The 16,020-nt window shown below is 39.9% G+C and overlaps 1 protein-coding gene across 5 annotated transcripts in view; it reads right to left on the reverse strand.

Annotated features, from left to right (window-relative positions):
* Positions 1-2,634, reverse strand: part of tcf7l1b (transcription factor 7 like 1b) — a 33,322-nt gene extending 30,688 nt beyond the window's left edge. For 4 of the 5 annotated variants that reach the window (XM_079338547.1, XM_079338549.1, XM_079338550.1 and 1 more), the window contains exon 1: positions 27-2,632. In XM_079338547.1, coding sequence (XP_079194673.1) covers positions 27-212 — 186 coding nt within the window. In that variant the 5' untranslated portion in view covers positions 213-2,632. Of the gene's footprint in view, positions 1-26 lie in introns of all 5 variants that reach the window. The other variant, XM_079338551.1, reaches the window with a different exon arrangement.
* Between the last annotated feature and the right edge of the window lie 13,386 nt (positions 2,635-16,020).

A 16,020-nucleotide genomic window follows, 5' to 3' on the forward strand; every position in this document is an offset into this window, starting at 1 on the left:
AGTTGAATACTATTGAGTTATCTTACCTCTGAATCTGACGAGCTGCTGTTGTTTTCCGACTCGTTCACTAACGAGGACTTCACATCATCCAAATCCCTTTCCGCTGACACATTTTCGGATATCTTTTCTTCCTGCTCTCCTTCGTCTTTAAAAGGAATCATCTCATCATTCGCCCCCAAATCATCCCCACCGCCTCCGTTCAGCTGTGGCATTTTTGCGGAGAATCTATTATCAATAGAGGGAAAAGAATCGCAGGAGGAATTTGCGCTCTATTTGGGGGTTTTGTAGTCCAAACGCGTCTCCGGAGTAGTGAACTAACTACAAGAAGATGTTCATGATTTAAAACTCCGTTTTCATCCTCTAACGGGGGTTCCTTGGTCCATGGCGGTCATAATCCACAGTTAAAGTTGCACTAGAGAGGCTGATACCAAATAACGATGAATGTTTGGCGTCGATTGCCGGATGCGCAGAGAGTTGGCAAAGTTTGAGCTCCTTCGCAGCTTGTGGACAACTTGTGGCCCCTGAGTGTGTCTCCTTGTTGTGCTGCTGAGGAATGGGACTTTCTCTCCTCCTCCTACAGAGCCCGGGGACCACATAAACTACAGTCCAAGACACCGAGGGGTTACTCGAAAAGAAAACACACGTCCGATTTCACCTCCTAATATCCATGTGTGAGAAAACAATGGCTCGAGTCATAGGAGGAAAAAAAAAAGAAGAAGAAAAACAACACGAGACGGCGTGGCTGTAGTTTCCTTCACTTGTAACACTGCTTTCCCGCACGGAGGAGTCGATTCTGTTTTCTTTTTTCTATCAGACACAAAAGTTTCGAAAGTGTAAGGGGAATAAGGTATTAAAAGTGTTCAGCTGGACGTGATCGCCCTTTCCCTCCACATTGCTGCCGGGGAATGCGCCCTGAAAACTACTTGGTTGTTCAAGTGGAAGAAAAGCGCAGCCCGTCCGTCCGTAGGGGAGGAGTTTGTGCTGAAAACCGACACTTCATTCAGCAGCAAGCATAGAAGCAACTCTCAAGCCACCGCACTGTGAGACACAAGAGTAAGGGTCTAAACATGGATAAATAATATCAATTAATGATGTGTTTATTAATAGGAAAATAATATAGCTGCAAAATTTATCGCGACTCTCACCCCTAACTTAAATGTCCCCTGTACCAAAATTAAGAAATGAAAGTGTTTTCCTTGTCCTTGCAGTCTATCATGTGGTGCGACCAGCTGATACCTTCATAGTTTTGCATAGACCACACAGTCTCCATCTGTGTGAAAATAACAGACCCAGGCTTTTGTGAGAAAGTCCTAATTACACACTGCCATGTAAATTGCACGTCTGCGTGTCTTGAAACAATATGCTGGGAAGCACAAGGAGCAATAACACCTGGGATAAGCATGGCCCATTATGGCACAAATATAGGCATGACAGAATATCCAAGCCTCCTGTGACAATCATGCAAAGCTCACTTCTTTTTTCTCTAATCTGAAATACATGGCATACATTTTCATTTGAACATCATGATTAGAGGCACACTTTTGCAAGAAATCTTGAAAGAACATGGGAAGGGGCTACAACTCACAACCGGCAAACCATTCCTTAATCAAGACTTGGAGGTATATGTTAAAAGTCAGGGTTTGCTTAAAGGCCCTTGAAAATTGCAAAGTTTTCCAACAAAAGTTAACTTTTTCTCTTAAGCTCTTGCAGTAGATATCCTTATCCACTCAGCTCTCTCTCAGTCCAAATCCAGTGGACCTCAGACTCGTCTTTACATCTGATGCAATCGGACAGGCCTCCCCTGTTTGAGAAAAGAAGTCATTGATGTTGTCGACTGCGTGTCAGCAGGCTGAGGGTTGACTGACAATTCAGCAGGGTCTCCACGGGCCTCATTAGATCCCCACTCCTCCTGGGTGTTTGTGTGTGCATGCGTGCACGTCAGTGTGTGTATTTGTATTCAGTTTAAAGCAACATATACGCTGGTTGCATACTGCATTTTCTATGAATCGCTTGCAGGGTCGTTATGGAAAGGGGATTTCTTGAACACAGAGATGTAGTTTGCACTTGCGTGCACACTCACAGGTGAATATTTGCCCTCAGGGTGCAGATCATTGTTTTCCTAGGCTTCAGTATGCAGAAAATGTGAAAGAATGCATTTTCCAAATGATGCTCAGGCAACATTTTGATCATCCCAACTGATGATGCAACCTTTACTTTGACACTGACCTACAGTGCAGATGTCTACACCCAAAAACAACTCAAAGACAGAGAGAAAAAAAATAGATTATTCTCTCTAAATCTATCTCATGTCAGAGACTTAATGTACTATGTATGTCCCAGCAGGTGTAATTACAATTATTCAGAGCTCATTCACCATGGCCTCATGAATGATTAATCAAGAAATCAAATATTAAAACAAGTCAACACACTGAAAAATAATAACGACATGCATACACAGTTTCTGACCAGGAATATCTCTAAAATCCTGACACTTCTCACACACGCACAACTTTCAGCAGTGTGCTATTAAACACACCGGCATGCAGTGAGTAGAAGTGAGCTATAACAGCAGAGTGAGATGTCACACCTCTATGATAAATAAAATAAACAGATTCAGTGGAATGTTTTACCTCGAAGAAGGACCTCCAAAATGTGTAAAGATGAAATTATGATCAATGCTTGTATAAAACAAATGAAGCACATTTAGTGATTGTCTTCACTCAAAAACATGAATTGTATGACAGAATCATTCTTTTGATATTTGACTGAACAATGCACTTCAGGTGTCTTTTGTCCAAAAAAAGAGCCGGCACTATATTGAGTATTAGATGGCAGTTAATTCCCTCAAACCTGCAATAAGCTAAAAGGATAAATTACTCTACATATTTACCTTTCCATCCCCCTTTTTCTCTCTTGTTCTGCCTTGTTAGAGCAGGATTGGTTTTAACTGGGAGCTGATGAGGGGTCAGGAGAGATGCGAGCAGCCACAATCTTAGCCTGGGGGCAGATCGACTGGTGGCCAGAAAATTTATTCAGAGGGTGCTGTCCCTGCATCTGCCTTACTTTGAAGTTGCTCTCTCAACTCCGGCTTGTCGTACGTGACTGTGTGTTCATTTTTTTTCCTTCTCCCTCACTAAAGACAGCGGGCTAAAAAAGCTGGAGAGATGGAGCACGCGTGTGTCGATATTCATGTATGTGCTTCCCTCCGTGTGTGTGTGAGTGTGTGTTTGAGAGGAGAGGAGAGGAAGGAGAGATGCTGTGTGCCAATCCATACTCGCTTTGGAGAATTCAAGGTCATTCTTTCATGTTTTGCCAACCACCGGTCAATCAGTTCCCCCAATCAAAGCGGTGCTTAATTCAGCAGTTATTCCCATCCTCCTCATCACGCTCTCGCCGCACTGTTTCAGAGGTGTTCAAGCTTTTCCCTGGACTTTCCTTCTGATCTGCTGTAGTGTGTCCAACCCGTCCTGCCAGGGCCAAACCCGCTCTGTCAAGCTCTCTAATAACACTAGTTAAAGTGTGCAGAGGACATGTCAGATCACACAATGTGCTGCTGCTGCTACCATCCATCTCACTTCTGTAGATTTAGGTCTCGCTTGATTGTCTTTGAAGCATACCCAAGTCATGTTCTGTTATTCATCCAACGAGGCCTCCAGAATAACTCAATTTGGAGCTTGAACTGGAATTTCGCAAGAAAGTCAAAGCTGTCAAAACTGGAACAATTCAAATATATAGATCAAATCAATGTGTTCACAAGTCTCATATCACTCGACCTGCTTTATTCAAAGAACATGAACCAATCAATATCGTCCACTGTTGCAGATTTTTCTTGAATTCATTTAAACAACCTTAAATGAATTTTTAGTATGATCTCATGGTGCAAACATCCAGCGTTATGGAATGATCAACAGATTTAAATCATTTGAAAATATCAACTGTTTGTCTTTAAGTATTCATTGCCTCTGCACTGACATGGTTGATGTTTTTTTTTGCATCACCACATTAGCTCACCTCCTCAGTCATCACACTAAGTCTGCATGGGAGTGCCTCATGCAATCATGGATCTCACAAAAAATAACCTCATATCCGTTTTAATCCTCAGAAAGGTCCCTTTTCCATGCTGGTATGGGCGTATATGGCATTTAAGACTGTGTGAGGATATGATTAGACGACAGTTTTAACTGCCTACAGGGTGTAACTGAAACACTAAACTGTGCAGAGAAGAGGAGAGAAAAAGAAAGTTTTAGTCGTGTCTTCTGCTTCTCTCTGGCGCTTTGTTGCATTAGGAGTATCCTTTTTCAAAATGGCACTGCTTTCAAGACAAGAGGGAGAAAACACTTAAATTGGAAGAGTGGTGACTTTATTTTCAAATTAGAATGAAGATAACTCTAATTCAGTGAGGCACAGAGTAATTAAGCACGCTTATGTTTTGTGATTTATACGCTTAGACCCTCTCGCTTGCGTAATGGATGTAACGTCATTAGACCTAATGTAAAAGACATGAAAACATGTTCAAGGTCCTCCAGCAGGAGAATTTACATGGTTGCTAAGAGGAAGCTGCTCACTCCTCTTTATACATGTTGGTGTTGTTCTGTATTGCAGGGGATGCTTTTAAGGAGCATTATTCCTGAGAACTTCAAAGCCTGCCGAAAGCACTCTCCTTCAGGAGTGTGCAGCAGCTTCAAAATGTACTTATATTTTCCAAATGGACAGGAAGAGGCCCTCGCTGGTATTGAGGTGATGCTAATGCAGTGTGGCGCTAGTTTTCAGTGAAACTCGGTTTACAGCTGAAATACAGCCTGAATTAAAAGCTATTAATTTTTTACAGGCTTTAGTTTATATTCACTTTAATTTCCCGTAGTTTTAATTACAAGAGGACAGTTGTACTTTTATTTTGCTGTGTCAACATGGAAATTTATGGTTAAAGAGGAGAAACAAGCTCAGCCTACAATGCCAACAGGTCCTCCTGGACATTTCTTTTTACGGCTTGCAGCTCTGAGACTACAATAATTGTCCACAAAGCCTGACTCAGACTCTTTCCATATGCTGCACCCAGACTTTTGGTTTTATTGATCCAGTTAACACTATCGCTTGCAGGGTCACAGTCTTCATCCGTCTGTGTTTTCTCAGCTGAGGACGTGCTGCACCGCTCCTCGGAGGATTGGAGATTCTTTCCTGTGATGCAAACTCCCTCGCCCCAGTGAGAGGCTGTTGACTTTATTTAATATGTCCGCCAGATTTTTTTATGAGCATTACGCATATGCAATGGTTTGCATTATGCGTGGACCATACATTCCAGGGAGGCACGCATGGCTGCAGACAGCTGGAAGTAACTCGAGCCGCTCGGTCACTTATCAGCACTGGCATCCCTGCCATTTCCCATAGCCATCTTCAGGCCTGAAGAATCCAGCCATTGTTTCTGTCTCTGTGGGCCCTGTGTTAACTCAGCACTGCCCTGCTGATTGTTGCAGAGATATTAAAGAAAATGGTAGATTTGTCTTTGTCCATATAACCCTGTCTTGTGACATCCAAGCCCTATGTGTGTGTGTGTGTGTGTGTGTGTGTGTGTGTGTGTGTGTGTACGTGTTGAGGGGGTTCTACTTGATGCGGTTGTAGAAAGCAGCTGCACCTGCTCTGTATGTCAACAACAGGGTCTGGAGCAGACACTCAAGAAGAGAGGTGGCTTTCACACCACTGGGCTCGATGAAGCTGCTTACTTTCCAAAGACAACAATGACCACGCTACTCTGCTTTGCCACAGAGCTTTCAGGCTCTATAGGATTGGCGCCTGGTCTGTATGGCCTTCAGATTATCTCCTCTACATACAAGCTTATTTGACTTCCTCATGTCTCCTTGTTTTTGTGCCTCTAAAGTTTCCAGGATGCTTTTTGACTGTCTGTTTTACACATAGAGACAGGATCCCCCATGGGGGTTGTTGAAGAGGTTACAGGGGGGTAGTAAAGGGGTCATGGAGAAACTGTCAGTCTATTTCCTTTCTCTGGCCTTGGGAAACTTGCACCACAAGTCCTTTGCATATTTTTAGCGTCCTTGCATGGCTTTTGTCTGTGTGTATCCACAGGAGATGATAAAGTTATTCCCAGTCCACAGGGGGCTTGTCTTTCTCACATTAATAACTCATTACAAGGGGCTGTCTTTTTGGTCCGTTTTTTAAAGCCACTATAGAATGACCATTTTTCAGCAGCACACAATCACAATAATGCAAAGCGTCTGGAAACCATCATCTTTATGTGTTGCTGCGTAAATCTTGCTTGCATAGAATAACTGTTGGTAGTTGCCTCATACTTGAGTGTGTGCAGCTGGTAGTGTGTGCACAATCACAGGAGGAGGGGCTGCTGTGGAGCAAACATCTTCTAGCTTTGTTTTTCTACCAAACTTGGTTCACTTAGTTGAACTTGAATGTTTGGACATGAAGAGTCATTTGGACCATAAGATGGCATGTGATGAAAAGTAGTTTGTTTATATTTCTGTTCATTTGGGTTTTAATTACATGAAGTATGACAAGATAAGATCATGTATGAGGGCTTTTTTTTTAATTTATGATCACGTGTGTACTTGTTTTTTCCAAGCTGGTAAATACTGTCTTTGTAAAGTAGACTTCTATTTTAATTCTATCATTTAACCAGGGGGAAATAGATGCATGTTTTGGGGTTGCTGTGCTAATAGAGTACACTTTGTTTAGTTTAGTTTACATTTTTTTAGTTTATTTTGAACATGTAAAATACAAATAAAAGAAAAAGTAATATGGACAAACAATGCTCAAGATCAGACAAAGAAGCTCTGAAATACTTTCTGTATAAAGGTGATGTCTGAAAAGGAGTGGGAAGAAGAATAAACTTATTTAATTCCATCCCTTCTCCATTAATTCATACATTCTTTATTAATCTAAGTTTTAAATGAATATATGTTTTTATATGAAATGTACATTCTACAATGCGGTTGTACCATATTCCTATATACAGAGAGTATATACCAGAAACATATATAGATATATGTGTGAGTGTGTGTGTGTGTGTGTGTGTGTGTGTATATTTATATATATTTGAACACTGTTATTTAGAGAGAAAAAAAAGAGCAAGAAAAAAAAAAAGACAGAAGGAAGAGAAAAAAACAAGAAAAAAAACAACACGTTTACATAAGTAAATGTGGATGCAAAAATCCCGATAAACATCTGGTGATTTTCAAAGCCCTTCTAAATGCCTGTACCTTGTAAAAATCATATTTTTATACTTTTTTCATAATTTCCTGTCTGTACATTGTTTAAGTTCCATACTCAAACTGTTTCACAGCTTCACTTATTGACATTAAAAAAAAACGTTTTGTGGTTGTATATACACTGAGTGTTTTGAAGTTAAGTTCACCCCATAAATTGGATCCCCCTTCTCGGTCATAGAACAATCTTTGAATGGTTCGAGGTAGCATATTGTTGGTTGCTTTGTACATTTTTTGTGCTTCTTTGAATTCTATAAAATCTGCTAACTTCAATAGTTTTGACTGTATGAATAATGAGTGTGTGTGATCCCTATATCCAAAATTGAGAGTTATCCTTATAGCTCTTTTTTTTTAAATGTGAACAGTGGATGTTTTGAATGTGAGGCCCCAAACCTCTGCACAGTAACTTAAATATGGGGAAACCAGTGAACAGTACAGAATGTACAGTTCCTTTGCAAGAAACAGAGTAATTTTGACCAGATCTATCCGATGGCCAAGAGCTGAAATGTGACTGGAATATAAAGGTGTGTTTACTGAGGATAGGTTACCTAAAAAAAGAAGGTACAATCGGATGACATATCAGATAATGAACCAAAGTGCTAAACCCTGCTCCTTATCTTTGCTTCAACATTTAGGGTGAGGTAAGGTTAGCGTTAGCGCTCGTTTACCTGCCGGGAAGTTGTGCTCATCTGCATTCACCTGAACGGTGCCATAGCCCAGATAATATTGCTCACAGACATGTCGTACCTGCTGCACCACATTTTTTCTTGTATTATCATCAGGTGCATCAACACCTCTCTTTCTCGCTCGCTCGCTCGCTCTCTTGTTCTGTATGCAGCTCAATGTGTGAAGATCTAGCTGATCATGTGTGGTTTTAAAAGTGGCTCCTCTCTGTATGTCTTTCAAATACCTGAGGTAATGTTTAACCACTGTTCATGTTGCTTTATAGAGCTCACATCATCTTAAACCCATCGGGGTTATTGTCATTCTTACTGTTCTGGCGACAGTCACTATTTGTGTTGTCTCTCAAGCGCTTCAGCTTCATACTGTAGAGGCTATAATTGCTTTTAGTACAGTGTGTTTTCTGAAATAGACCATGGTCAAGACAGTTTAGCTATAAGAAAAGGAGCTACTGTAAAAGTCCTCCAACTGAATCAACCAAGTCCTCTGAGTGAATCAACCAAGTTGAGATGTTGCATAAACAGAAAAGCGTGAAATCCCAATTAAGATGACCTCAACAGGGCTGTTGTTCTTGCTTTTTTAATTCCACAATACAATTATCACCCGCTTAATGGAAAGGTACATGCCAATAAAAATAAGTCATCTCTGTTTTGCTTTGGCACACCTCTCTAAACTCTGCAGCTGCAGCACACTGTGGAAAACAAACAGTACACTGCAGCTGGGCTCCTCAAGATAGTGAATGGGGAATTTTAATCCTTTTTTTTTTTTTTTTTTTACTTTGGCACCAGTAAAATTTATTTGGTCATAAAGAAAGGAAAAGCACCCCACTATTTGAGAAGGATTGGGAAGTGAGAACGCAAATTATGCCAGAACCCAGTTGAAGAAGTAGAAGCGCAACAGGACAGGAAATGAATCCCTGATAGGTCAAAGTACTCAGCGCACAGAGTCTAATTAGCTCAGATAGTGACACATTACTGGGATACCTGTACAGCTCAGATCACTGTCACACTTACAGAGAGCACAAAGAGCTGCCTGGATGTGCTGCAGTGCAAGTTTTTACACTGATATCATTTACAGTTACAGTTTTATCACCATGAGCCACATGCAGACTCCAGCCAAAAGCTAACCTACACATGTCTTTCATCCATTCCCTGCAGCGCGGCCCAGAACACAAACTATCCTGAGAGCCCCAAACCATTTCCAGCTGTCACTTCCCCGCTCCGGTCTCTTACTCCTAACCTGATATGACAGGGCAAGAAGAGGTGAGGGTCATGCCTCGAGGAAGATTCATGACATGTAACTCAAACTATGAGCATTATAAACATAATTGCCTGTGGTTGAAAAGTGAAGATGGCCAAGTGCTGCACCTATTGTCACTCATGTTACCATCATTAACTTCTCATGTTTCATCAGACACCAAAAGTCCTCATACAGACAATACCAAGGCAAAGAACAATGAGAAGTACACACTCGTGCAGTGAAGGAATGCATCAAGAACATTTACTCAACTAAACACATCAGAGATTTGTTTGTCTTACAGTTTGGTTGTTTTAAGTGTTCTATAATGTAATTCACTTGACTTAACTTAACTTTCAATTTATACATTTCATCAAATATACTTATCCTATACATCCTATAAATAGTATCTTTATCATCCCATTAAATTTCATTAAATTGACAGCTTTAGTTATGTACATTTATTTGCCTTTTAACATTTTACTTGACAACAAACAATGCATTTCAAAGAACTGAATGTTTTTGACAAAAAACACAGCACAAAACATTTCAATTAAAATTTTCAGTAAGATTATACCTCCCTGACTCTCATCATATTATATTATCTAACATGATTTCAGCAGACACAATGGCTTTTTCTGTATATCAGACCTCTTTGCTGATGATACTGTGCTGTAACGTATATACAAGCCGTTAATATGAAAGCAGAGATGACCAGAGATGTGTTTGCACACAGCTGCTTATTGTTACATTGAATAATTAATGATTAACATAACCATTTATTTATGATGAATACAAGTCTAACATTATTTTTTACCTTTCTTTTTTGGCCTACCAACTCTGCAGGGAAATATCTAAATGCAAAATAATCCACCTCCTTTTTCAGATGACTTTTTATTAAAGCATTACATCGTTAATGCAAACTTGCAATGCAATATTTGAACACTGACATTACTCCTTCGATAGTTTTTATCGATGTTCATACTTCTTTTATTGCAACATCATCTGCCATTGCAATATGCAATTGTAAATTAGATAGATTAGATAACAATCTAAATGTCAGTGAGACTTATAAATATGTTAAACCATGTAGGCAGACTATCTGTCTGTCCGCTTTGCACAATATGTCAAGTGTGGTGTAAAATGAAAGTAAACTATATCAGTCTAGAGACAGATACAAACATACAGGATCACAGCTTTTGTGTTGCTGTGGACATCTATTAGTATTGAGCAGATAAACTGCATTGCATCAAGCATCTGGAATATTGTTCAAAGTTTGGGTTAGCTGAGCTCCATAAAAAAGATGAATGTGTCCCTGTGTCCAGAGAATAGCATGTCTCCTCATTCCTTTCCTGCAGCACTCTAAGGCTCAGGACAGGCTACAGGCCCTGAAGCTCTTCAAGTTCAATAAAGAAAAAAAGAGTACAGCTCCAAAGCCTTAAAAAATCATCTTGCACACAAAAAAGTTGAATTAAATTGGTGTGTTATCTGGAGAGAGGTGCAAAAAGGCAGCATGGTGTCTCAGTTTATCATAAACATCTGCTGCTAATGCTATAAGGCGACATATTTAATCGGGCTACAAAAACAGCATTTATATGGCTGTTTATGTGCCGTGCTATTTAAAAGGTCACTGCAATCATTGCAATTATGTGTCTGCCGCACTCTCTTCTCACTCTTGATGTTTAAGTAACATCTGTAGTGAAACTGGTACAATGCAAGCACTTGTTTCTTGCTTGACTCTTTTCTTTAATTATATTTTTTACCCTTTGTTAGCTGTATTGAATTTCACAGTTGTGAATGGAAGAGCCTGTTATTTCACAATTAACGATGTGCAAAGAACGCAAGACAGGGACAGAGCTCTTCACATGCAGACTGATGACAATCAGGAAGTGTAATATGAAGTATTGAGTCGTCGCTTTGTCCTGATTTCATTTCCTGAAACTCTTGATGATGACTGAATGACAGACAAGAGCGAGAAAAAAGCAGTAATGTTAATGTTTTGTTTTTTAAGGGGTGCATGCACAGAGAGCGAGGGGGGTGGTTGTTAGCTTTTTTTTTTTTTATCATCCCTCACTATCCAACCTCTTACCTCCCCTTTTGGGCCTTTAGGAGCATCCTGTGACCCCCGACCTCCGGGACAATAGAGGCCAGGACGTTTCCCAGTGAGCGCCGATGGAGCCAACAACAGGAACATGAGGGGTGCTCCTGGGAAACAAACTGTTTATTGTGCAGCAGGATGGACAGCCCCCCCCCCACCCACCCCCCACCCCATCTCCCAGTCACTTACTTTCACACACAATCACAGACACACACTGCACACCTCTGCAGAGTGAAATTTTGTCGAACAACAGGTGACTACAAACAGAACTTGTCTGAAGAGTTTTACTCCAAGCTTTAGACCACAATGTTTCCTGTCCTTTGTAGGTCACACAATATAACCATGAACGTCTTCCTTACTGATTTTGTCATTTTTTAAGAACCTTGACACAGCCTGTTGCTTTCTCCTTCTTTTCTGTTCTGTCCCAGGCTTCAGATGATATGTTTATATTTAGTCAGACTTTCTATTTGATAACAGTACCATTCAGTTTGTTGGTTCTGCCACTGCCTGTCTGTCTGCTTCAGAGGAAATCCCTCCTTTGTCTCTCAAGGAAGCTCAGCAAACTGGGAAAACCTGAAGTTGTCATCAGAACTCAAACAGATGGAACGCATTTGATAATGGAGAGTCACCGCTAAATGTATTAGTCAACACTCCAGACTAGTTATTGCCTTTGCTCTCTGGTGTCTACTCATTGCAAGAGCAGCACAGTAAAACAGTTTCCAGAGCTGTCAATCACCGTGCCAGAACTGTGGTGCAACGCAGAGACACACAGGGGGCTCGGGGGATTGCTCTTTAAGTGCTTAACCCCGAAGGATTACTGCTCCTTTATGACTATATGTGTGGTTTGTGCCTGTGCTCCACATGATGCACATCTGATAAGGGCGAATCAGATGTGACAGACACAGCGGAAGGGATCTTAACTCACTCTTTCCGCTATCTCCAGGGAAACATTAAATAATCATTGAAGAATTTAAAAGTAAATCATATTCAGGATGATGAATCCATAACTCTTGTTTGCTCATTTAGTAACAACAATGTTTGGTGATATTGTTTTTATCCAATAGTGGAAAGTAAAGTATATTTGGACAAAATCTGTGAAGTCTGGAAAACTTTTTTTTTTTGTACTTTGGTTCGTTTCAGGGGAAGATTTTTGAGTCGATGGTTTAACCACTTAAGATGTCAGGTGTTAAGGGATGGCAGTAGCTGAGGGACATGGATTGGGAACCGAAGGGTCACCAGTTCGAGTCCAGATATGGGCCAAAAATATGAAAGTTGGTCTAGTAGCCGGAAAAGGGGGCCAGATCACTTCTCGAGCACTGCCGAGGTGCCCTTGAACAAGGCGCCGAACCCCCACCAGCTCAGGTGCCGCTTCCGATGAGGTGAGCTGCTGCACTCTGACATCTCTCCATTAATGCCTGTCCACAGGTCCTGCTTGTGCATGTGTGTGATTCAGGCCTGTGTGTGAGAAGCATGTCTCTACAATAACAGAGTGTGAACCACAATTTCCCCCTCGGGGATAAATAAAGTATATAGAATTTTAAAGATTTTATAAAAATCTGGTGCACTGCTATAGTAACATTTTTTTAAGAGAAGAATTTTTTTATTGTTTTATTTTTTTCAAAAATGCTAGAAGTATTGATTGAATTCTGCACACTGCACTACTTTTACTGGAGCTATAAGATTTATGTAGCCAAACTTTTAACTCTGATTTCACCTGAGAATCTTCATACTCAAAAATAAAATCAGTAGGGCAATGCTTGAGGATTTTCATCTTCTTTTCTTTCTTTGTTTTTTTTTTTTTTACAGGAAACAACTTGAATATGGAAAATGTTTGCTTTTTCAAGAGATTTCATTTTTACAGGTGCTGTATGGTTAAAACAAGGCTTATTATTCTATAAATTCTCCCAATTTTTTTCTTGGACAACATTTACTTGTAGTTAACTTTCATTAATTTAAATGAGGAAAATACTTCAATAACACAGAAGAAATCCCTTTAAGACTTTTACTCAATGAGAAAATCCTTTTCTGGTGTGATCTGTACTTTTACTCATGCATGGCTTTCAGGCACTATAATCACCATGACAACAAACAATCCCTCTGTTTCTCTCAGTCTGTTATTTTAAACAGTTGTGGCCTCTAAACGTACCGAAATGAAGTATTAGTTGTGTACTATGGGACCTCTGCTTACAAATAAGACATCCCGTAACCAGCCATGCAATTAGGCAAATAAAACCTGAAGAGCTCTCTACAGCAACAGTAACAGCTTATAATACCATTTAATAGGCACATCCTTCAAGCTATAAATGTTTATTTGATTACATCATTCAAGCCTTGTAAGCCAGCATAAAAATGCAGTCATGTACAAGCTTGTTTAAATGTCCAGACCACAAGAAAAAGACAGTGGGAGCTTTGGTAAACTCTATTAGTTCACATTAACTTATTGATCCGAGGTTTCAAACTCACTTATACCAATAATCACAAAAGCAAGAGGACGATTTGAGGAGTAATTCTGAGATCTTCTAGGTCAAAGGCCACCTTAACACTGGCCTGCGAAATCAAATCACAGCCAAGGAAATGAGCCATGAAACACTGATTACTTCGTTCATAAAGACCATTTTTCCACTTGCTCAGCTTAAGAATTATTTGATTGTGTAGAGTGCTGACTTCACTGCAAACATGAGCACTGCTTGCACATATTGCCTGAGTGTATAATCAAATCAGGACCATTGATACAATGAAGTGAACAAATATCTCATAGTATGTAGGAACAATGGATCTTTGTTCTATAAGAGAGCCCTCAGAAAGCCAGTACACTGACCCAAGGTGGGAACACCTCAGGGGACTGTGTGCCCAGCCTTTGCTCAGCATTAATTGGTGGCGCTTTTATTGGATAATTCTGACATAAGCAAGATCCATTTAAGTCAATTCTCCCAAATTATAGCGAGTATGTGTGCTTTGTCATTGCAAAAGCATGTGAAAGTGCAACAAAGAAGGAATATATACTTAAAGTCAGATGCAGATGGGTTAGCATAATTGCAACAATAAGTGGAATGCTTTCTGTTATACAATGGACTTCTTCTCATGATGATTCATGTGACCAAAAAGATACATCACTCCAGTCTGCTGAGTCTGTGGTTTCAAATAACAGCACTAAAGGCTATTTTCCTCATGAGACAGGTCAACATAGCTCCTACCCCCACCCATATCATCCCAGTCATGACACTTTCACACCTTGGCTCATACATCAATTTGGAACTTAGAGCCCCTGTCCTGTAACAAAAAACTTGACTTCTGGAAATAGGTTGGAAATTCCCCTTACACGTCAGTGATATGTTGCCTTAAAGAAATAAAACATTATCATCTTATTGCTTTGTACGTCTACAAGGCAGCAACATAACTGAAGGGCTCACTAGTGTATTTGTCAACTGTAAACCCTGTAGACTTTAACAGTAGCAAGCAAACCAATGTGATTTGAGATTTCAGAGGAAGCTATAGTAAGGCGACAGTGGGAGGCTTTGTGAACCGAGGCTTTAAGCCAACAAAGTGTGGGCTTGACTTTGTCTGAAAACCTCATGCTGATAAATGGCCTCTCCAAGTAGACAAACTCAGAACACAAGGCCCCTGCTGCACAAGAGCCAAACTGCTACCTCTGCTGCTGCTGGCTGAATCTGATTACAGGCAGGCCCCGAGGACAGGCAGGTCATTGAGAGCACAGAGATGAGCAAACAATAAGATATTATCTGAGGGAATCTTTAGCTTTCCAAAGGAAAATGCTCCCTCTCAGTGTCACATTGACGATAGGATCCTCAACCTGACACTGAATCAGCCATTTAAGAAGAATGAACACTGCCACCCATTCATACACACTCACTAAAATAATGAGAGCTCTTTTTTCACTCTTGTTTAAGACATATAAAGGGAAGCTCATGCGGCTTTGCGAAACAAGGCTGTGCAGAAACCAGAGCATGCAGCTGACTCAAATGAATATGCCTTTACAATGATTGGGTATTGAATGAACAATGCTATAGTCTTTTTTCTTTATTCTTATGTACAACTATATAATACATGTGTTTGGCTTTATTGTACTTTGTTGCTCCATTGTTATGCTCTTTTGCACTTCAACAGATTACTTGCAAAACAAGACGAAACATCATTTTAGTCTGAACATGTAATACATCAAACATGATGACAACACATTAGCAAAAATGTATTTCCGGTTAAAGATGTTCACAATTTTTTGTGTGACTGTTTTTTTTTTTTTGTTCTATTCAAACAGTGACATCTTGTGGACACCTGGCCTACTATGAGTAAGTGAATGGATCAAGAATCTTTTTATACTATTCTACCTTCTCATGACAAGTGTAAATGAAATGAAAAAAAAAAAAATATATATATATATATATATATATATATATATATATTGAATCAAATACTACAATTTATTTAGCATATGCTTTTGTCCAAAGTGACATGCATACACTTGAATTTTCCTCGGAATCTGTCTGTCTGTCTGTCTTTCTGTCTGTCTGTACAACACAAGCAAGGATCGAGAGAGGGTATCTGCGAATAAACAGGCTGTAAGTTTGATTGGTCACGGGTACTGACAGTCAGCGCTCAGAGACAATGCACTGTTGTTTTTTTTAAATATCCTTATCAATTATAAGCCTACAATTACATCAAAATATCTGTGACATACTTAACATATATGACATTCTAGAGACTTTATGTAGAAAAGTATGTTTGCTTATTTAATGTTAATATTTACTTTATATTCAA

This window comes from Symphodus melops (assembly GCF_947650265.1).
Source record: "Symphodus melops genome assembly, chromosome: 1".
Taxonomy (NCBI): domain Eukaryota; kingdom Metazoa; phylum Chordata; class Actinopteri; order Labriformes; family Labridae; genus Symphodus; species Symphodus melops.